General features: G+C 37.4%; 1 protein-coding gene across 4 annotated transcripts; it reads left to right on the top strand.

Moving 5' to 3' along the window:
* The first annotated feature begins 9612 nt into the window (after window positions 1–9612).
* Window positions 9613–20604, top strand: mbpa (myelin basic protein a). 4 transcript variants are annotated; one of them, XM_048202367.1, is made up of 6 exons: window positions 9614–9894; window positions 11079–11147; window positions 12281–12307; window positions 14510–14530; window positions 16074–16163; window positions 19103–20604. In XM_048202367.1, the coding sequence occupies exons 1-6, from the start codon at window positions 9775–9777 to the stop codon at window positions 19151–19153; spliced, it is 378 nt and encodes a 125-aa protein (XP_048058324.1). In that variant the 5' UTR covers window positions 9614–9774; the 3' UTR covers window positions 19154–20604. The 4 variants fall into 4 exon arrangements, with proteins under 4 accessions (XP_048058325.1, XP_048058324.1, XP_048058322.1 ...); XM_048202365.1 differs by having other exon boundaries at window positions 9619–9894; window positions 11043–11147; XM_048202368.1 differs by lacking the exon at window positions 14510–14530 and having other exon boundaries at window positions 9613–9894.
* Window positions 20605–22863: the final 2259 nt, after the last annotated feature.

Raw genomic sequence — 22863 nt, 5'->3', positions numbered from 1 at the left:
TCTGAAAGAGTACAGATTCTTCAGATTAAAACACAGGTGAAGAAGAAGCAGAAACAAGTGATAGAAGATTGCTTATGCAAATGTAAAATAACACGATTATTAAACATTAAACAGCATATACGTTCAAAATTGCCTAATGCAACATGTCCTCCAACCAATACGCCCATATAGTTCGTTTGTCACTTCCCTGAAATACGACCCATAGGAGCGTTTACTAAAGTTGCACCCCTATCGACAACAGGACACTTTCATTTTAATGCATGAAATACGACCCATAGGGGCATTTGCTAAAATTGCGCTCCTATCGACAACAGGACACTTTCATTTTAATGCATTGTTCTCTTTTATCTGCGTCTTATTTCTGGTTTCGCGTAGCTCAATTGGCAGAGCATTGCAATATGTGACAATATGTGACAATATGCAATCATGTGATCATGCGATCGTGGGTTCGATCCCAGAGAACGCATGTGCTCATAAAGTGTATATGCACTATAAATCACTAAGGGTAGGTTTAAGGTTGGGGTAGATGTAGGTGTAGTTGTTAAAAAATGTACCGTGTAAAAAATCCACACATTGCATTTAAATGAACACACATTTTGATTGGTAACGACGGTCATACGTCGTTTCATGACAACAGACATAACACGACACTGTCATTATTTTTATGCCAGCTAGAGGGCGCATGACTTTAAAATGTAAATATATGTTGTAAAAAGGTGCTTGAAAAAACGACCTAAATAACGACCTATAGGGTCGTTTTTTGAAGGAGGACAGTCTCGCCTAACGTTACCAAACGTTACCAAATGAAATGTCAACCCAGGAAGGGTTAATGACTGTGAAGCTTTGGGGGTGTTGATGGACTCAATCTACTCCATCTACGTTTTGATCATCGTTCTGAATCTGATCTGGAGGCAGTTGTGGCCTAATGGTTAGAGAGTCAGACTGGTAACCCGAAGGTTTGATTCTCAATACTGGCAGGAAATGACTGATGTGCCCTTGAGCAAGCACCTAACCCCCAGTCACTCCCAAGGTGTGTGTCATTACTCACTACTCCTAATGTGTGTGTTGATTTGTTGCATATTTATGAGACTTACACACATTCAAGATCTTCATGATAAAAAGGATGTGTAAGGCCCACCCAGTCTGCCCAACGGCGGTTTCCCACTGGGCGGGGAAGGTTTCTTGCGCGTTCAGTCTTTTCAGTGTGGCAAAGTAGTTTAATTCCAATTAAACGTTTATCTGACTCCATTTTATTTTGACCTCGAATTTAGGTTTGAATGCCAATTGATAATTGACAATTTATACAATAATTTATCTAGACATTTGATTATTCTATTTAACTCTTTACTCTTATTGTACTCATTCATTCGGTTCTCAGAGTCATCGCACCAGCTGTTATGCGGGCCCACGATCACAAACTCGCCAGTCTGATCAATAACCAGAGGTTATGGCTAAAGCAATTTAACAATGCTGCCAATGCTTGCTTTTGTTAAAAGGTACCCATGTAGCCCCATACAATCGCCTATATTACAACTTAGTTAAAGCTCTGACAATAATCAGGGGTTATGACCAGTACTATGAGGTAATGTCGCCCCTCAATAGTAATTTATCTGGCCCCATATAGTTAATAGAATAACTATATAACAACTTAATTAAAGCAGAGGCAATGACCAGAGGTTATGACCAGTACACCTTTGTCTAGCCCCATATAGTGAATGCAATTGCATAACAACTTAGTTAAAGTCAAGCAGTTAGTCAGAAACCTAGTATCTCGCCAGATGTGCCCCATGCTCCATACAATCCGAGATCTAGTATGTACTTAACCCTGGTCGTAGATTTGCGGTAACAATGGATACATCGTAATCTACTGAAGTCAATAATTTCAGAGTAAGTCAGAATAAAGCCAAATGTAACAATTTATTAGTCAGGTAAATGTATCATGCCAATTACATAATCAATTTAAAGATGATCAATACAAAACATCAAATGCTCAGAAATAGAGTAAAAGATGCATACCTGACATTAGAAAAATGCACATTGCTGAGTGTCTGAAGGACACCCAGCAATGTGGGCTGATCTGATCTGATTACAGGATCCAGCCCTGAGCCTCCTGCAACATCTTTTTAAATACTCAGACCAAGACAGAAACTTCTTTCAAATGGAAACATGAGTTTACAGTAGTAATTTGCATTAATCTGGGTCCTAGACTGAGTAGTTTACACCTTTTGGGGACAGAAAGCCATTTGCATGAAAGACCCTGTGAAGGTGGACACACCCATTACAGAGAGCAAAATATCTCTAAAATCTTTAAACCTTTATTACCTTCTGGTTTACTTCTGTGGGAATGAGACCTTTGTACCAGTCGAACTGAGACATTTCAAATGATACCAAACATGTATAATGTTGTAAGATAACTGTTCACATTAAACCAAATAGATTTTGGGTGAATTTCAGGTCATCTTTGCATGTAGAGAGAAGAGGGGGTGAAGGAAGGGAGATGTAGATTAAGGCATTGCTGAGGTGTGATCGACTCAGTGTGATTACGTCTCAAATGGGGATGCTAATTGTGCAAGAGAGAGTTCGAATGTTAATTTCCTTTGTTTTCTCAACGAGTAGCCCTTTCTCAGTCCAGACAGTCCGGCATTAGTCTTACAGATGCAAGAAGCTAGAATAAAATGTTTTTAAAATGAAAAAGTACATATAAAGGTATATTTTGAGTATTAAAAAAATATCTACATAGAAACATAGTAGTATACTTAAAGTGCAAAAATAATATATAAATAGTAAACTTTAATATGATGTCATGCTCACATAAAGAAAACTTACAAGTATACAGTATAAAACTATTAAACTAGTGGTTTGCTGAGAGTATACTTCAAAGTGTAATTTCATAAACTAAAAATGTGTTCAGTATACTTGTAGTATAGTTGCAGTACAAACAAAAAACTTAGTTGTAAACTAGTTGTGTAATCAAAGTTTACTACTGTTACACTTAAAGTCTACTTAAAAGTATACTTTTATACACTAAAAAGTGGGCCAATTTAGTCCCAAGTAGTATTGAAATAGTACACTTACAAGTATACTTATAGTACATTGATATTAGTGTACTTACTACATAAAGTATACTTAAAAAATATACTTAAACTTTACTAAAGTAGGCTATACTTAATAGAATAAACTTGAAGTATACTTATTTTTTTTGTAAGGGGACTTTAAAGCTGCAGACAACAGAATTTATAATAATTATAATAATGCTTATAATAAACAAAAACAATATCATGTGGACGCTAATATCTATATTGTTAAAGTTATCTTTATAATCATCATTCTTCGGTGAATGGGCCTTTGCTTGTTCAGTTCAGTTTTGTGTGAATGAAAAAAAAAGTATGAAAAGTCTTGCAGTGTGACTTCTCACAATATCTCATCACAATTGCAACTTTATGACTCACAATTGTGATTATTTTTCTCACAACTGCAACTTTGAACCAAATTTTTCCATACAGAATGAGATAATAAAAGTGTGACGAGTGTTTTTAGCATGCATGTGGCACACACTATACCTTCTGCAAAGACTAACAAAATAATAATAATAATGGCACAATAAGAGGATTGCTGTACATACAGATAAAATAAAAAAATCAAGGGTTTCTGAGTCACAGAATAACTACTGTGAAAAACAAACCAGCTTGAATTACGCTACAAAGACTCGATTGTGCTGTGGCAGCACTCAGGGACAGGACTCCTCCAGTAAAGCTGTAATTCTGTAACACAACCCTCTATGCCCTGTACACATCCTATAGACAAACTCTTATGTTGTGCCATATTTCACACTGCCTGCGTCGTTGATTTCTACCAACAGATCCACAATCCTTCATTAATGTGGCCACCGGATGTCTCACATGTCCGCTAGTAACCTCCTCCCTCCTGCATCTCTTTACTGGGGTGTCATGAAGAATAGCTATTGTGAATGCTCAATGGCTTATATGTGAGATTTTGGAAATGTATTTGATGAATCACAGACAAGTTCCCTAAAGAGCTTCCTTTTTAATAAAACAAAAGCTTTTTGTGTTGATGTTATTATTGTGTACTAATGTGCAAAATTCCACTAAACATTTTTGCTTTGAATAGCCTCAAAATATATTTAGCAATACAGCAACAATAACAAACCAGAACTTCTATATGCACTTTGTCCTTGGTATATCTGATCTCAGTGTGCCGAAGGCCTGTCCTAATTGTTCCTTCTGGCGGGTAAACAAGGCGATGCTAATGCCTCAGTGATAGGCCGCCAATGATTCCATCAACTCTTGGCATCCTCTCTCAATGCTGGACATAAGCATAATGCTGCCACTTGTTTTATGTCACAACAATATCATGCCCTCACACTCGGCGCTGCCACGCATGGGCAAAAACTCACAGAAATGTTCACTCTGCAACAAAGATTAGTACAGAGAGGTTTAAAATTTAATGGAGTTCCCGTATTTCTTCATGAACGATATTTATGGTTAATAGGATTTTGATTCTGAAATAATCAGAAACCTTTTTAGAAATTTTAATTAACAAATCATTTCAATAAAAATGAATGAAACATGTTTTAAAATAATTTACTTTATTTATATTCATTACCGACACTGAACGTGAGTTTATTTGTACAAAATGAAATTAGGCTTTTGGACTCCACTATATTTCATTCAGTATATCATGATAATGAAAAAGTGTGTAGACATTTGCCTGGATGAAAATAAAAATCTGTATAGTCTTTGAAATAGTGCTGACATGTGGTACTAAATATGCTCTCCAGGCATTCAATATGTCATCCAGGGATTTTTTTTTTTTTTGTTTGTTTGTTTGTTTGGCATTTAGATTGGTTGGTCTCATTGATTTGTAGACACAACTTACCATCTGAAGATCAATTATGTCATCTTTCAATGGAAAATAATTATAAATAACAGTTTAAATTGCACACAGTGTTGGTCTACAGTCATTTTCATCGTGATTTCTCTATAACAAATGGAAGTGGTGGTCAGGCCAAAGCTGCTCTGTGGGAGTCTTGGTTGTGATCTGAATACTTTGCGTTGTTTTGGGCTCTCTCCCATGTTTGTGTCCCACAAGATCACATCAAGAATTGTATTGTTTGTTCCTGTGTCTCTTTCACCACTTTCTGGGCAACAAAGGTTCTCGTCTTCAACACAAGGGCACTTGCAGTGCAACCTGCCCACTCCCTGCATTCCTGCACTGATCTCTTAAAGAGCAGTGGGAGGTTTGTAGATAGCTAGCCCTTCAGCCAACAGATGAGCTTCTGTGGACTGGTCTGAGTGAACAAACACAAGCTTCTAGCTCCATTTATAGAGACGCAGAGTTTGCTATAAATTGAGACCGAGAGGCCAGGCTAACTTAGTTGAATATGCGCATAGACAAACATTGTGAAGAGCATGTTTTGAGAGCATGCTGTGAACTTATGTCAATACTCAATGTGTTCTCAACAGCTCACAGTATAATCATGCAAATTTACATACTGAATATACAGTGATAAACAACTGAAAACTTGCGAAAAACTCAAGTATATGCTAATGATTGAACAGTACAGATTATTGTAAGTGTCCTAGGGGAACCCCATTTCAAATTTTCAATTTGAATAATTCTAAAAATTGTATTTTAAATGTATGATTCGTCGTGCAGTTTCAATTTTGAGACAACATGTGTTGTTGTATTGATCTGCAATGTCTATGCCACGGAAGATATGTGTTAAAATTCTTTCTTCATTATGGCACCTGTTAGTGGGTGGGATATATTAGGCAGCAAAGTCGATGTGTTAGAAGCAGGAAAAATGGGCAAGCGCAAGGATTTGAGCGAGTTTGACAAGGGCCAAATTGTGATGGCTAGACGACTGGGTCAGAGCATCTCCAAAACTGCAGCTCTTGTGGGGTGTTCCCAGTCTGCAGTGGTCAGTATCTATCAAAAGTTGTCCAAGGAAGGAAAAGTGGTGAACCGGTTACAGGGTCATGGGCTGCCAAGGCTCATTGATGCACGTGGGGAGCGAAGGCTGGCCCATGTGGTCCGATCCAACAGACGAGCTACTGTAGCTCAAATTGTTAAAGAAGTCAATGCTGGTTCTGATAGAAAGGTGTCAGAATACACAGTGCATCGCAGTTTGTTGCGTATGGAGCTGCATAGCTGCAGACCAGTCAGGGTGCACATGTTGACACCTGTCCACCCCCGAAAGCGCCAACAGTGAGCATCAGAACTGGACCACGGAGCAATGGAAGAAGGTCACGTGCAGAGCTGGCAGAGGCAGTGTGATGCTTTGGGCAATGATCTGCTGGGAAACCTTGGGTCCTCCCATCCATGTGGATGTTACTTTGACACGCACCATCTACCTAAGCATTGTAGTAGACCTTGTACACCCTTTCATGGAAACGGTATTCCCTGGTGGCTGTGGCCTCTTTCAGCAGGATAATGCACCCTGCCACAAATCAAAAATGGTTCAGGAATTGTTTGAGGAGCACAACAACGAGTTTGAGGTGTTGACTTGGCCTCCAAATTCCTCAGATCTCCTTCAGGGGTCTAGTGGAGTCCATGCCTCAACAGGTCAGGGCTGTTTAGGCAGCAAAAGTGGGACCAACACAATATTAGCAAGGTGGTCATAATGTTATGCCTGATCGGTGTATATTTTTATTACAGTATAAGGAAGAAATAAACAAGTAAACAGTCTTTAAACTACAATTTAGAAAGAGAAATAACACATTTTATGTTAAATAGATGAGATGCATGCATTTACAACTTTTAGCTTTATCTACAAACTCGATTCCAAAAAAGTTGGGACATTGTACAAATTGTGAATAAAAACAGAATGCAATGATGTGGAAGTTTCAAATTTCAATATTTTATTTAGAATACAACATAGATGACATATCAAATGTTTAAACTGAGAAAATGTATCATTTTAAGGGGAAAAAAAGTTGATTTTAAATTTCATGGCATCAACACATCTCAAAAAAGTTGGGACAAGGCCATGTTTACCACTGTGTGGCATCCCCTCTTCTTTTTATAACAGTCTGCAAACGTCTGGGGACTGAGGAGACAAATTGCTCAAGTTTAGGAATAGGAATGTTGTCCCATTCTTGTCTAATACAGGCTTCTAGTTGCTCAACTGTCTTAGGTCTTCTTTGTCGCATCTTTCTCTTTATGATGCGCCAAATGTTTTCTATGGGTGAAAGATCTGGACTGCATGCTGGCCATTTCAGAACCTGGATCCTTCTTCTACGCAGCCATGATGTTGTAATTGATTCAGTATGTGGTCTGGCATTGTCATGTGGGAAAATGCAAGGTCTTCCCTGAAAGAGACGACGTCTGGATGAGAGCATATGTTGTTCTAGAACTTGGATATACCTTTCAGCATTGATAGTGCCTTTCCAGATTTGTAAGCTGCCCATGCCACACGCACTCATGCAACCCCATACCTTCAGAGATGCAGGCTTCTGAACTGAGCGCTGATAACAACTTGGGTTGTTCTTGTCCTCTTTAGTCCGGATGATGTGGCATCCCAGTTTTCAGAAAAGAACTTCAAATTTTGATTCGTCTGACCACTGAACAGTTTTCCACTTTGCCACAGTCCATTTTAAATGAGCCTTGGCCCAGAGAAAACGCCTGCGCTTCTGGATCATGTTTAGATATGGCTTCTTTTTTGACCTATAGAGTTTTAGCCGGCAACGGCGAATGGCACGGTGGATTGTGTTCAACAACAATGTTTTCTGGAAGTATTCCTGAGCCCATGTTGTGATTTCCATTACAGTAGCATTCCTGTATGTGATGCAGTGCTGTCTAAGGGCTCGAAGATCACGGGCATTCAGTATGGTTTTCTGGCCTTGACCCTTACACACAGAGATTGTACCAGATTCTCTGAATCTTTGGATGATATTATGCACTGTAGATGATGATAACTTCAAACTCTTTGCCATTTTTCTCTGAGAAACTCCTTTCTGATATTGCTCCACTATTTTTCGCCACAGCATTGGGGGAATTGGTGATCCTCTGCCCATCTTGATTTCTGAGAGACACTGCCACTCTGAGAGGCTCTTTTTTATATCCAATCATGTTGCCAACTGACCTAATAAGTTGCAAATTGGTCCTCCAGCTGTTCCTTATATGTACATTTAACTTTTCCTGCCTCTTATTGCTACCTGTCCCAACTTTTTTGGAATGTGTAGCTCTCATGAAATCCAAAATGAGCCAATATTTGGCATGACATTTCAAAATGTCTCACTTTCAACATTTGATATGTTATCGATATTCTATTGTGAATAAAATATAAGTTTATGAGATTTGTAAATTATTGCATTCCTTTTTTATTCACAATTTGTACAGTGTCCCAACTTTTTTGGAATCGGGTTTGTAGTTTGCTTTCCATTTGTAATCATGTAGCATCATTTTAAAATCTAGATTTGATGGTATATTAAATTGACTAGATGTGTTTACAAAGCCTGTGCATTATTTCTGCCTGCGCTGTGTTGTTTTTTATTTCCTGAGCTATTTCACATATGCCTCATTATTTTAGCTTATGCATGTTTGCTCAGTAGTTTTGCTGGATCTCTAGTTTGAATGAATTTCCTCTACTAATGACCTTGTGGAAAACATCTTGAGGACAAATAAATAGCAGCCTCACATCTGGCAGATATAGCGAAGGAAAAGCCTTCCTTTATATGATCAGAAATTTCAGATTTTGCAACATCATAGTACAAGAACAACAAAAAGAGAATACATTTTTTAAAATGAATGAATAAATAAATAATAAAAGCAGAATATTTTTACTATGAAACACTGTAGCCTTTGTTCTCTGGCCAAACTTGCAGCACAAACAACTGTCAATTGTTTGAAAAAAGTAGGAAAAAAACAGCACGCTAAAGCCAACAGCATTTTTAGGAGCACTTCACGGTCAACAGAGACAGATTTGTCCATGTGTTTATAATGTTTCTCTGAAAAGCATGGTGGGCACCATGCTGAGTATCACACGCAGCGGTTGGTTAATGAATGGCAAAGTCATTGAAAATTAATTTGTGAATATTTCAAGACGTGGAGGGAACAGAATGAGTGAAGATTGCACCAGCGAGTGCAGGTTGCACAAATTACAAAATCAATCCAAGAACTAGTTCACGACATTTGGAAATAAAAAAAGGCATGTTGCTTCAACTGTAGCATGACATCATCAGGATGTGTCTGTGTTCCTTAAATGTCTGGAGACGAGCTTTATCATATTGCATGAATGAAACGTGGCAGCATGTGTCTGCAACTATCAATTCCAAACCCTATACGTTGCAATATACCATATGTAATTTCTCAATGTAAACTATTTGTATAATGAACATGAGTCATCACAACAATGGTTTGATTGTGCTGAAGCCGTTCTTCACTGCGCTCTGGTTCTTTCTCATAGACAGGCCTTGTTGTCCTCAACCCAAGTTGAGGCAGATGTGAACTAGAACAATAGCAGCTCCTTTTATCAGAGAGCAGGGTAGTGACACCCTCCGCGGGCACATAGGGCTCGAAAGAATGCCTGGCATCAGCCCAGAATCACTGACGCTATTACAGACCCACCTCATCTCCCGTGATGCCATGCAACGGAGGGGACGACACCTTCAAAGGCCAGCCCTTCTTCCTTAGAAGTGCCGAAGACTATCGAGAAGGTTTGCAGAGTGTCCCCAGAACGGACTTTGGATTGAGTGGAGAAGGACATTCGTGGGCCGTCCAGACTGTAGACCACCAAACAGATCAACACCTAGAATGGCTACTGCAAGCACCTCTGGACAAAGCCCCTTCGGGCTGAGCAGGAAGAAGAGGGCCCCTGGACTTCTGGATCAGATTGGCAGGTTCTTTAGAGGAGACAAAAAGAGAAAGGGAAAGGTAAGTCTTTTTTTTAACAGTTTTCCAAACATTGTCATGGTCAACGACAACTTCTTGCTCAATTTCTTGGGGAAAATACTGGTTCCAGATTGGGAAGATGAATTTGAATATTGTTTAGGAATAAGTGGAAATAGCATTTGTATTGGATTCATTGGGATTCAGTTTACAGACATGCAAAAATACTCTTGGGTTTAGAAAAAATGTTTACTGATTGTGGACTGCACTGCAAATTCATCTGCACAGCAAATAGGCTGCCTCTACTCACTACTCATCCTTTTTTGAATTGCATTAAAAAAAATGCATTGGCTGAAATGTCTGACAGTATTCTGCTGTATTATGCAAGCGTTATATACATTTTTTTTTTTTTTTTTTACAATTTTAAAGATAAATCAAATCAGTTTATATGTATATCAGTGAAATTTCATATATAGTATATATATAAGACATTTCACTGATATGGATTTTGGGATACTGGGTTTTTTTTTTTTTTCTCAGAAGGTTTTATAATATTACCATCTTTTCATACTTTCAAGTCCATATTTCCAGATAAGAAGATTCTTTTAGTTTTATTTTACGGAGCATTTAAACAAAGAATTTGGTCTTAAATCCTGAACAAATCTGCTTCAAAATAATGCTCCTACAAATATGAATGTTTAAACACTGTTCATTCTGCTTCAGCAACTGATAATGTTGATGGGAATTATTTTTTGGGCTTCTTTAGTAGCAATTGATCATAGCAAAATCGCTCAAATGAAAAACAAAACAAAAAACAATAAATCCTCACAGCATTAAGAAGCGTTGGATGCAGCTGTTTGCGGTGCTAGTGATATCATTATAAGGGTTTGCTGTTCTGGTGATAGAGTGCAATTCAGTTACTTCCTCTGGGTAGAGCTTTATCTATTGACACTCATACCTCCTTGATGCAAGCTCAATTTAATGTTCAAAGCATGGCAATTTATTATGCAAGGAAAAAAAATTATTTCTTCTATTTTTACTCGTGGCAAGCTTTTGTCACAGAATTTGAATAATTGGACTGGTAACGTAGCTGTGTCTTTTAAATCTCATGGTTGGATTTCCAGTCCAAGAAGTTGTCGTCTTAATGTATGTTGGACCTTGACTCTGGGCATTTCTTTTTCATTTATTTGAAGGGCTCATTTCGTGGTCATCTATCCTCCTCTCCACAGAGACCCCAGCACTCTTCCACTCGTCGTCGTGGAGATGTCAACCCAGTGGTGCATTTCTTCAGGAGCTTTGTAAGTGCAGTATGTATGTGTGCTGACATGGATTTTTACGAGTCCCAAACTTCAAGGAGTCATAGGAAACTAACAATAGAAACCCCAGAAAAGAAATCAATTCATCTCGAGACATGAGAATGATGTTTTCACACCTCCCTTTGTTCTCATCTTTAGCCCCCACTGATCCAAAGAGGTTGTTACCACTCTCAAAGCACAGAGCAGCAGGAAAACTTTACCTCATTCAACGTATCGGTTCAAATGTATTAGAAGAAAGAGCATATATATTTGATAAAGACAACTTAAAACCAAACCAAAATATCAATAAGGCAACCTCCAGACAGCTTTCGTCCTAGACATGCCACATTGTGTCTGGCCATTTGCCGCTTAAGTTCGCAGGCCAAGTTTGTCGTCATGTTCAACATGCAGCCCATGTTTTCTTTGCTACAATAGTCCAGACTTGTTTTTCAGACAGACAACATTACACACACTTACATCACTAGTGTTAGATTCTCTGCTATGTAGTAAAGAATGAGTCACTCTTTGAAAGTCACTGTTTCAGAAAAAAAGTGAGAATATACTCTTGTATGTGTGGAAACTTTTACCTGACATAGCATAGACGTTTTATTCAAAGTGATCGATTCCCTTTACTGTCAATCTTTTTTTTTTTTGTTATGTAAGGTGTGATGTATAAATATGAAATTCCACTTTCAGGTGACATGACTTGAACTCAAACCAGCATGTAGTCTTATCTCATACTCATTTTCTTGAATTTTCCCCTGAAGAACACAAAATCGGTTCTATGGAAACTATAACTGTTAATGTTTCCTATTACTCATGTCCTAAATTAAAAATGTTTTTCTGGGAACCACTAATTGCACAGTTGTTTCTCAGCTGTGTGGGCTTGTTCATTAAAAAGATACAGTCTCTTCCTTCATTATTCATATGAACTGCAAGGAAGCCTAATGAACAACCCCTGTAAACATCTTTAAAATGAAAAGTCTTTGTTCAAGGCTTGCTTATCTTGTTTGTATTACACCGGATATCGCATAGTCTCGTTATAATGCTCAGGCCTCTTCATTAAAAGCTGTGGCTGTGCCTTTTGAATACATAAAATGTTCCCTGACTAAAACTTTCAATTTGTTTCTTGAAAGGTGTCCTCTCCTCGTCCCAAGTCAAGGGTAAGTCTCACATCCCATTTTTCTATTGGCGTGCATCTAATCCCTTTTTTTTTAATTTTTAAAAAAATGCTCTTGGTGTATTGATTTACAATCTTTGTAGTTAAATTTGCAGTGAACATTTTCAAAGAAAAAAAAAACTTTGCTCAGGGTATAAATAGTGACAGAGCAAGACTGTGGAATTCAAAACACTCTATTAGGCCAGAGGTGTAAAGAGTACCTGAAAACCATACTTGAGTAAAAGTACAGATACCTTACAGCGAAAATTACACACAGAACGCATTTTTCTATTCCAATGCGCTACTTTCCCATTGTTTTTCAATGCTTGACGGACATGCATGACCGTTACGCTCGCATCTCACGCCTTTTGCAGTCGTTCCACACCCGTAAAACCTCCGTTCATCTTTGAAGCTTTACAAATCTTTTGTTTCAAATCAGTGTTTCGGAGCGTGTATCAAACTGCCAAAGTCACGCCTCCAGTGGTGAACCATTGAAATTTCAAAACACTTATGACGTAACGAAGACTCGTTTACTGAAATCATGTGACTTTGGCAGTTTGATACACACTCCGAACTACTGATTCAAAACAAAAGATTTGTAAAGCTAACATTAAGGTTTTAAATATGTCTTTAGTAGCTTTCTGGCCATTTGAATGTGTTAATTATCTTACTGTCAATGGAGACCTCACTGAGCCATCAGATTTTTTCAAAAATATCTTATGTTCCGAAGATGAACAAAGTTCTTACGGGTGTGTAACGACATTAGGGTGAGTAATTAATGACAGAGTTTTCATTTTGAATGAAGGCTCAGAGATGCACTAGCCCTCATCACCTAAGAGACATGCCAGTGAAAAACATGAAACAGATTATTTGTGAGAGAGAGAGCAATCAAATAAAGTGCTTATTTTCTAAAACCCAAATAACACCTCAGTATTTTAATAAATTAAGGTCAACACAACAGCCTCTTAAATGTCTCCAAACACTCAAGTATCAGTTAAGCTCAAGTGCTCAAAAAGGGAATAAATAGCAAATATCCTTCAATAATGTTAAGTAAAATTAAATAGTCTAAGCCTACTTGCACTGGATGTGCTGGTGTCGGCCTGCAGTCATGTCCTCATCTCATATATGAAACACCTGCGATTCAGCAACTACCTGCTAATGCGCTCGCATTCATAGCCCTGTTGACAAGTTTGGGTGAGCAAGGGCAAAATACACAAGATATAGTACCTTCAATGCCCTGTAGATGGCGATAACACTTATTTTGTAGCAGAAATAAACTGCTGCAGAAAAAGTGAGGTGCTATGCAAAATGCCATTATTAAATTGACCCTTCGCAAAGACCCGCCCCCCTTAGTTACTGTTGCTTTGTCCGACAAGCCATATTGCTGTCATGCCACACAGAGTGAAAAATACATTGTGGAGCAAAGAGGACACTGACAACACGTCGACAGACAAGACAGAGCAGGTTACTTATGATATTAAATAAAGTCCTAGCTTTCAAACTGTGTAATTTGTAAAGAAATTCGAACAATAAAAAACGTTTTGTGGCTCTTTAATGTGTCGTGATGGATTGCTGTAGTGCCTGAATGTAGCGCTCGTGAACCGATCATCTCTTCCTACTAGTTAATTTATAGCATCAAATAAACATGAATGAACATGAGAAAGAATGTTGTTTCAAACACAGAAAGACATCAGTACACACCATTTTTCAAGTTCAAGTCCACCGAGGTTAATCTTCTAACTCCTGGCTGCTTTGTCGGACGAAATGGCGGATTTGGCGTTATGATTGGTTAGATCACTTGTCAATCAAACTTCCAGTGAAGGGTCAATAGCATTACTCATCACAAATGTATTGGAGTAAAGAGTGCGTAATACTTATTCAAAAAATGTAGTCAAGTAGAAAGTAAAAGTTGTTAATATCTTTGATACTCTAAAACTACAAAGTAGCCAAAAAGATAGAATAAGCCAACAAGGTTACATTACATTTAATCAAATACTTTACACCTCTGTATTAGGCCACCATTATTTCTATTAAACCATGAAGATACCACCATGTATTATGAGTAATACTGCTGGCTCATAGCTGATAGAATAGATTTGACCCATGATCATTTTCTATGCCCTCTCGTATCCAGCAATGAAATTATAATTACATCTAAGAAAAAAATTAATTATTCTACATTCTTTTTTTTTTTTTTCATGTGCAGTGGAGAGAACTATTGGGCCTGGTACGTCACTCGTCCTTGACGTGATTCACGTTTGCATTCACAGACACCCCCATAAACAGATCTGATTAGCTGATTGCAGGAAGCCTTTCTGTCCCGTGTCTCATTTCTAATAGATCTGTCGTGTTACTTAATCATTTGTTCTCTTCTTTGTGAATTAACCAATGCATTGCTCTAATTACAGCTGCTGAACTTTTCGCTGCGCTTCATGCGATCTTCTCGTTAACCTGTGGGATAAGATATTTCATAAGGTTGAGTGGGTTCATTTTCCACAAATCTCCAGATTGATCAAATTTGTAGTGTTGTTGAGGGCCATGAAATCTAAGCCTTGTCATTTTCTTAGTGGAGTTTATTAAGCATTAATGCATTGTGGTTTTAATTTAGCCACATTTAATGCTTTCACTATAATTATTGCACTTATTAAGGCACACTCTCATAAGATTAAATATGCATAATTTCATTGCGGAACAAATTGTCTAATGCCAAAATGCATGAAATAGGCATTACTTAAGAAATCTGTTGCAATTTTATCCTAATCTATCATGTGCTTATGAATTTCCACAGCTTTCAGCTATAAAAGAGTGATCTCAGGCACTGAATTGATTAGACTATTAGAAAAGTTTTCCTGTTTTTGATTGTTTTTCAGTTTCTTTCTTTCTTTCTTTCTTTCTTTCTTTCTTTCTTTCTTTCTCATTCTTTCTTCTGTTTTTTTTTTTTTTTTTTGCCTTGATTGTTGCACTCTTTCTTTTATGATGGCATTTCTCCTGAACCAGAGTGACTCTCTGCTTCTTGATGACTTTGAGACAGCAAGACTTTTTCTGAGTCGCAGCCGGTAAAGCAGCTTTCTCTCTAGGGGTCTTTAAATTGTTCACTTCCCCCCATACTCATACTCCAACCCATTTATTCCCTTCCCAGGTCCTGATTCACTGACTCACCAGCGCCCCCTATGTTTTAGTCACGTGTTGTTTAACTCCACAGGCTCCAATACATAAAGGCATGCAGCATTGGATGCATTTGGACATTAATAACTGACTTTGGCGAGCAAAACTGTTTTGTTTTGAGACTGAAATATGTAAATAACCCATGTTATGACTGTGACTGTCATATTCTGCACTCTTGCCATCTCTAAATTACCCCCTCCTATAATACTTGATACGTGGCAAACATTTAACATTCTTTGTTACAACCTGCTATTGCACTCTTTGTAGACTTTATCACCAATCCAAAAAAGAGGGTGTGGGGGATGCTATATTGCAACATTATGAACACAGGAAGCTATTATGGCAGTTACAGTTAAGTGAATATTCATGGACATTTCTGAGACTTCCTTAAAGGTGAAGTGTGTCGTTTTTGTTCCATCAAATGAAATTGGAAAAATAATTGTTTTCAAATAAAATTTTTTTTGTGAGTTTTTTGTTTTTAAAAGGTAAATTGCCAAACATTTTGATAGAAAAATGACTTTTATGCTTTTCAGATATGGCTATTTGGGGGGGGTAAACAACAATGAGCTGGTATCCTCTCTGTGTTCATAAACTATGTGTTTTAGGCTTCCCCGTCAGCGCGTGGCTCGGAGAGCATTAGATCGCCTCACAGACGCAGAAGGGAACAGAATACACTCTCCAGAATCTTCAACCTGGTGAGCCTGAAACAGCAGAAAACGAAATTTGTGTTAGATCCTCTGAGAAAACTATCATATACAGTTTAGACCTCTTTTTTAGCTATTTAAAAGAGGTTATTCTAATTTAAACGCAATTACTGTTTGATTGATGCGCCTTTTTGCAAATGCATACAAAGAAAGCAATTTCAACATCGAGATGTAATTAAGGCTATTAAAAATGTTCAATAACAGGATGGAGCATAGATTATTGCCTTGAAACCATCTAGAACTCTTTCTGTGCTTGACAAAGTAAATGAGAATGTTCTTGATGAGACTATTGACTGCTTCTGTCCCAGAGTCGCCCTCAGTGTGCCAGTCCAATAATATCCATCTCTCACCAAAGTAATGACACCTATCCTGTCATATGCCGAGGGCTGTTCAGTCTTTCAGCAGTCATTGAGGGTCTTTTATTCACTTAAGCTTTTCAAAATCAATATTTATTCAGCTTATAAAGAAAGCCAGTCTCTTCTGTTTTAATTTGACAGTGAAAGTTGAGTCTTACCATGCACCTTAACCTTGCTTATATTCAGTTAGTCATTGAGAGCCTCATATAAGCATTGTGAAATTTTGCCAATTACAGGGCATAAAAGTATTCGCATCTCTTCATTCTCATTGATTCCCAATAATATCTGTTTTTCAATGGATAAGGAAATATCACTTGCTTCTTAAAGAATTGCTCACACTGAAATTCCGTCATCATTTACTCATCCTCATGTCTTTTCAAACCTGTATGACTTTCGTCCTTCCATGAAAAGTAAAGCTGTTAACCAGCATGTCTATGGTGCTTTTTGTCCATACAGTGAAAGACCAAGACATATAAGGGCCAAAAAAAAAAAATCTCTTTATTCTCTGTATTCACTGAAAATCTTGCTTGACAGCCATGGTCACTATTCACTTTCATTATATGGAAACAATGAACATAGGTCACTGATGAAAAAGTCATACGGGTTTGAAATGACATTAGGATGAGTATATGTGACCCTGGACTACATAAGGGTCAATTTTGTGAAATTGAGATTTATACATCATCTGAAAGCTGAATAAAGCTTTCCATAAGCTTTCCATTGATGTATGGTTTGTTAGGATAGGGCAATATTTGGCAGAGATTCAACTATTTGAAAATCTGGAATCTGAGGGTGCAAAAAAAATCTAAATATTGAGAATATCGCCTTTAAAATTGTCCAAATGAAGTCCTTAGCAATGCATATCCACTCACAACATATCCACTCACAAACTGCAACCAATGGTAGCTCACCCCTCCCTTTCGCGATTTGAGAAGCTACGGTGGCCGTCTGGCCAACACAAGCCAAAGATGTCGTCGTCTGAGACAGCAGAGAGTATGTTAGACATTCAAGCAATGAGATTTCTTACTTCCAACAAAGAATGCTCTCTGCTTCTAATAAACCAGATGACTACTACTACTACTTCTTCTTCATGTGTATTCAACATAATGACGATACAAGCTGCCTCTAAAAACATGAACGATTTAGAAGAAAAACAACATAGTGATGAAATGTGCTCTGTAGAGTGTTTATCTGTTTAGGGCTTTTGGGGCAAAATGACAACTTGACATGGATATGTATGTAGATATAAATGGCTCATTCTAATGTAATAAAAACATAGCGGATCATTATGTAAGGTCTTTACGTACCACTGAAAACATAGTTATGTATATAATTTTGCATTTCTGTCATCCTCCCAAATTTTACACATTGCACCTTTAATATCCTAATGATTTTTGGCATAAAAGAAAATTATTTTGACCCATACAATGTATTGTTGGCTATTGTTACAAATATAGCCGTGCCTCTTAAGACTTGTTTTGTGGTTCAGGGTCACATATATATGTATATGTGTACTATGGAGCCACGCACATGACGTGCAAGAAAAAAAATTAAATTGTGCACACGATTTACTAATTCGTATAAATCGAGGGAACGAATTAGTAAATTGTGTGCACGATTTAGCCTACTATTTTTTTCCTGCATGTCATGTCCGGGGCTCCGAAGTGTACACTGTAAAAAATAAATCCATAAAAAAAGTACTGTCAGCTCATTACCAGGACATTAATCAGTAATTTTACCTACATTTTCATTAACCCTAAAACACAACACAATGAAGTGCAAAATTCTAAATACAGGTAAAACACCTGTAAAAAAAAAAAATAAATGCAGAAACTGGAATACATTTTTTTTTATCTTTGATGAATAGAACATTTAAAAAAAGTTACAAATATTTTGTAACATTACAAATTTACTTTTGTAAATTTAAATATTCATAATACTTAAATATTGCTGAATACAAGTATTATTCAAAAAAAATAAATAAAACTGACCCCAAACATTTGAAATGTAGTATATACAGTATATGTACATATTTGCAAAACTTACTAATATTTTTGAACACTTACCATTCAGATCACTTTCAGCATCCAGCAGTATGGCACTGATGCTCATGTTCAGCTCAGATCTTCTACCTCATCTGCCCTCTTTGCTAATTTCCTTTTCTCCCTTTTGTACTTTTCACATGACAATCTCTCCTGCACAGTGGTCACAATCCAATCAGGCTCTCCACCTCCATTATGCTGTAGAACTAGAGTGCTGAGTGCTCAGATCACTCTTTTAGAAATGTTATGGCTGGGTAATGCTCCTACAACATGGATGACTCAACATCATGTCATTTTTGTTATCAAAGGCTCTAGTTGTGACATTGAACATTCAGTCCTTCACCTATCCTGCTGATGCTATGTGCTATTTCCATGCACGCTTCAGCATTTATTCTTTTGTAATATGTTTCAGAACTAACGGTGATGTAACGTTGATTTTGACCTTGCATAATCCAACATCATTGTCGAGAAGGTTTTGTGTTACACATCTGATGTAATGATGACCATGCTGGTTTTCTCTCTCCGATCTCAGGGAGAAAGCCGATCTCGCTCTCCACCCAAACGCTGGAGCACCATCTTCTGAGCCCTTCGCCGACCAGAAAAACACTAAGATGGAAGAGAGTGAAACGGAAGAAAAGCAAAAAATTGAGAGGGAGGATCTCTGCCTTATAGATTCACAAGTCGCAGCGAGTTTAACAGACTAACATTGGCCATCTTCGCTTCCTAGATAGAGATACAATCCAAGTATCTGTTGTTACATGCCTGCAGGGTTTCATAAGCACGTGTTGACTGTATGTGTGCAAAACTGCTGCAATAACTGTCAATGGTCAGGTGATGCGATACGTCTAGTTGCTATACTGAAAGTCTCCCTTCAAAATTTAGTTGAAGTGACCAATTCGAAAATGTTCCAAGAGCAAAAAGGGATCATCATCCCTCAGCAATGCAGATTAACCAAAAGGTTTGATAATAGTCTTAATTGACAGAACTAGACAGAATATTTCTCTGTTTGAACAGATAAAAGTAGGAAATCATGGCCATTAAAACCCATTATCTTATAATTCTGAATTCGTCTCAGATGTATCTTACATAATGGGTTGTTTGTGTGCTATCCAGCATTTGATGCGTGACATTACTGCTACAGTGAAAAAGCCTCTCCATGGTTTTGTTGAGATCAATGTTCAACCTCAGTGATGTGCTGTGTATTTGTGGATGTTTATTGTGGTCCTTGTGTTGCATTATATATTGTTTTGTTTTTTTTACTTTGTATCAGGAGTTTGTATATAGGATTCCTTATTGTGTTTTAAGCAATATAAAAATGATGACCAGTTAACATTTACCTAATATTAAATTTGATTTATTTGAGAAATTATTTAGCTCCTAATTAGGAACACGCATTAAAATCATTAAAAGAGGACTAAAAACAAAACTTTGTGGACTAGGGAATAGATTCTAAGCATATATGACGCTTGGATTGTATGCCCTCAGATGTTGCACTGCAGTATGTGTGTTAAAACAGCCTGTAAAAGTTGTCTGCGTCATTATGTGTGCAATTTTGATATTATTTTAGAAAGGTCTCATGTAATTACCAGGGGTAGGATTAATATTTAAATAACAGACAAGCAGAAATCTAGGACAAACAGTCACTGGGAGCATAAAAGGTTTAAAACCGGTGGGAAGAAAGGAAGGAAACATGAAAGTGTAAGAGGGAAAATGTGGGAAATGATAAACCAGGAATTCTGAAATGGAGTTTATTCAGCTGATTTTTTTTTTTTTTTCTTGTGATGTTTCTCATGTGTCTTAATATTGTTCGTTGTTTTGTGTCTCATAGACTCTTCCTGTATGTACTGTTTCTGAAAAAGTGCTGAATAAACATTAGGTCACATATTCTCCCTGTCAGCGCTGGATTTGTCTCCAAAATGGTGCTATACTTTCTATAATGCACAGGATATTCTGAAGTGGCCAGGTGTTCTGATGTTATATCTTTAACCCTCCCTTTATTTATAAAGTAACGTTAAATAAAGAATCAGAAATGTATGTAGTCTGTGTTTGATTGTGCATCTGTTCATCCTTGAAAATCTCTTTGTCTCACCGTGTGTGTTTTTGTTTCTTCATTTTGATTACACAGATAGAAATAGATTTTGTCACTACTCCAGATTTGATGATTAGTGACAAAATTGCATAGACCTTTTAAGATAATTTGTAAACTCAGTCATTTCCAGCCTACACCATAATGCCAATATGTTGCAATTGTTTGTTAATGCGCATTGTTCATCTTAATACATTAACATATTCTGTACAGACAAATTGTAGTCAGTTACTGATTGCAAATTATATGATACAAATTGTAGTTAGAAATGTAACCCATTACACATTTAAGGTAATATAATCTGCCTACTTTTTGGTTACTTTTAGATTACTTTTAGATTTTGCTTTTCACCTAACTTGGTTATCACATTGATTTGAATAGGAAAATCTTGTACCATATTGATAAAAATTCTTTGTTATTCTCAGCAAGGTTCAGACAGAAAGAATAAGAAAATCAGGATAAGTTCCAATGCAGCGTTTAATGACAATCCCAACAGGCAAGAATACAAACAAGTGCTAATGTAAACAAGACCGGACAAATGCTGAGTGATGGCGAGGAACTAATATACACATGGTGATTAACTAAAAGACAAACAGCTGTGAAGATGATTAGTGTCCATGGAAACTGATGAATGGCGGGAAACTCCATTAAAGGAACACATGACTGATGTGACAGTCCGATATGTCTATTGTGATCTCAGAATTCTGGCTAGTTGATAATACCTAGAATTAGTGATGGCGAGATGAAGCCTCATGAAGCATTGAAGCTTTTCAGCCAAGTGGTTCACAAAAGGGTTCATTTCTTGAGGCTTCATTTGCTCACAATACCACCTGGTGGTCAAAGTGTGTAAAACAAGTAGACACATTACAGATGACCTGATGTGATCTGATACACTTTATTTTGCGGCAGTTATGGCTTAGAAATAACAATGAAGAAAAAAACACACATTTCCACAAAGACTTAAATATTTATTTGAATGTAATGTGTATTTTCTGGTTGTATATAATGACGATTGTATAACATAACCGTTTAATAGCCTAAACGTATTGGCTTTAAATGAATGGGGATATTAAATGTGTGTAATAAATTCTTTGGTCATTATATGCAGGAAGGGAGATATTATTATTCTAAAACCACACAATCTGTGGTGATCTCATGGGTTTATATATCTGTCAGAATATCACGCCAAGATTTGAACCGCATCCAGTTGAACCATTCGAACCAGTCAGGCAGAAGCGAGGCTTCGAACGTCATCAATGACGTCACTGATCTAAAACGATACAAGCCTCAATACGCGCTTCACTGAAAGCTTCCGGGATTTCTCGACACACGCTCCGAAAGCCTCGGCGCAGACTGTATTTATATTTTATATTTTATATTTTATGTTTATATTTTTTCTATGAATCTTTGAGTTAACATGTACTAAACATGAGTGGAATTTGCACCACAGCGCTCCCAAAACTTGATGCTCATGACAAGAATAGCATGTATAGTTATCTTATGAAGTGAATTAGGTTTAAATCACCATTTTTGCAATTTTACACATAATAATCCACAATCACATTACACAAAGCTGAAACTGCAAAACAACACATTGTCAATATTTGAGACCCCCCAAAATTTCACAAATCACATTTTCAGGGGAGCCCATGTCTCCCACTAGCTCCCCCGTAGTTCACACCCTGTAGTCAGTCAGATCCGGGTCGTATCCAGATCAGATGCGCCTAGACACGACCACGATGCATCCCTGAAGTGTCAACTAAACAATCCCCTGTGAAGACATCATCGACACGACAGCCAGTGGCACAGATCCCTAACCAACCGTTTCCATACCGGCGTGATGAATCCGATCTTCAACTAGATAGAACTGGATTAAATATTTTGACTGTTGCAATCCCAATCTGATTTATGACCTGTAACGCTGCCTTAATCTTAATCATGCACTGTTCATTGTTGGACAGAGGAGAACTGGCCACACACAGACTGAGCCTGTTTTCTTTCTCCATTTTATCACCTGTTAGAGTTTGGGTTCCTTGCCGCTGTCGCCTTTTGGCTTGCTTAGTTAGAGAGACTTGATATTCAACAATCTGTCTGCATTGACACCATTGTATGCAAACTGAACTGAGCTGGACGATGACATCACTGTTTTCTCCAGAGCTGATGTATAGATGAATTAACGAAATTAATAACTGTTGATTTTTACAAAG

This window comes from Megalobrama amblycephala, linkage group LG9, assembly GCF_018812025.1.
Source record: "Megalobrama amblycephala isolate DHTTF-2021 linkage group LG9, ASM1881202v1, whole genome shotgun sequence".
In the NCBI taxonomy this organism is placed as follows: Eukaryota; Metazoa; Chordata; class Actinopteri; order Cypriniformes; family Xenocyprididae; genus Megalobrama; species Megalobrama amblycephala.
Note: the sequence above shows the minus strand (reverse complement) of the source record. Positions and strands in the feature narration are given on the sequence as shown.

Coding starts and splice junctions, on each gene's coding strand:
- mbpa (XM_048202365.1), top strand. CDS start 9,775: ATGGCTACTGCAAGCACCTCTGGACAAAGCCCCTTCGGGCTGAGCAGG. Junction 12,308..14,509: donor CTCCTCGTCCCAAGTCAAGG/GTAAGTCTCACA, acceptor TTTCATGTGCAG/TGGAGAGAACTATTGGGCCT. Junction 16,164..19,102: donor TCTCCAGAATCTTCAACCTG/GTGAGCCTGAAA, acceptor CTCCGATCTCAG/GGAGAAAGCCGATCTCGCTC.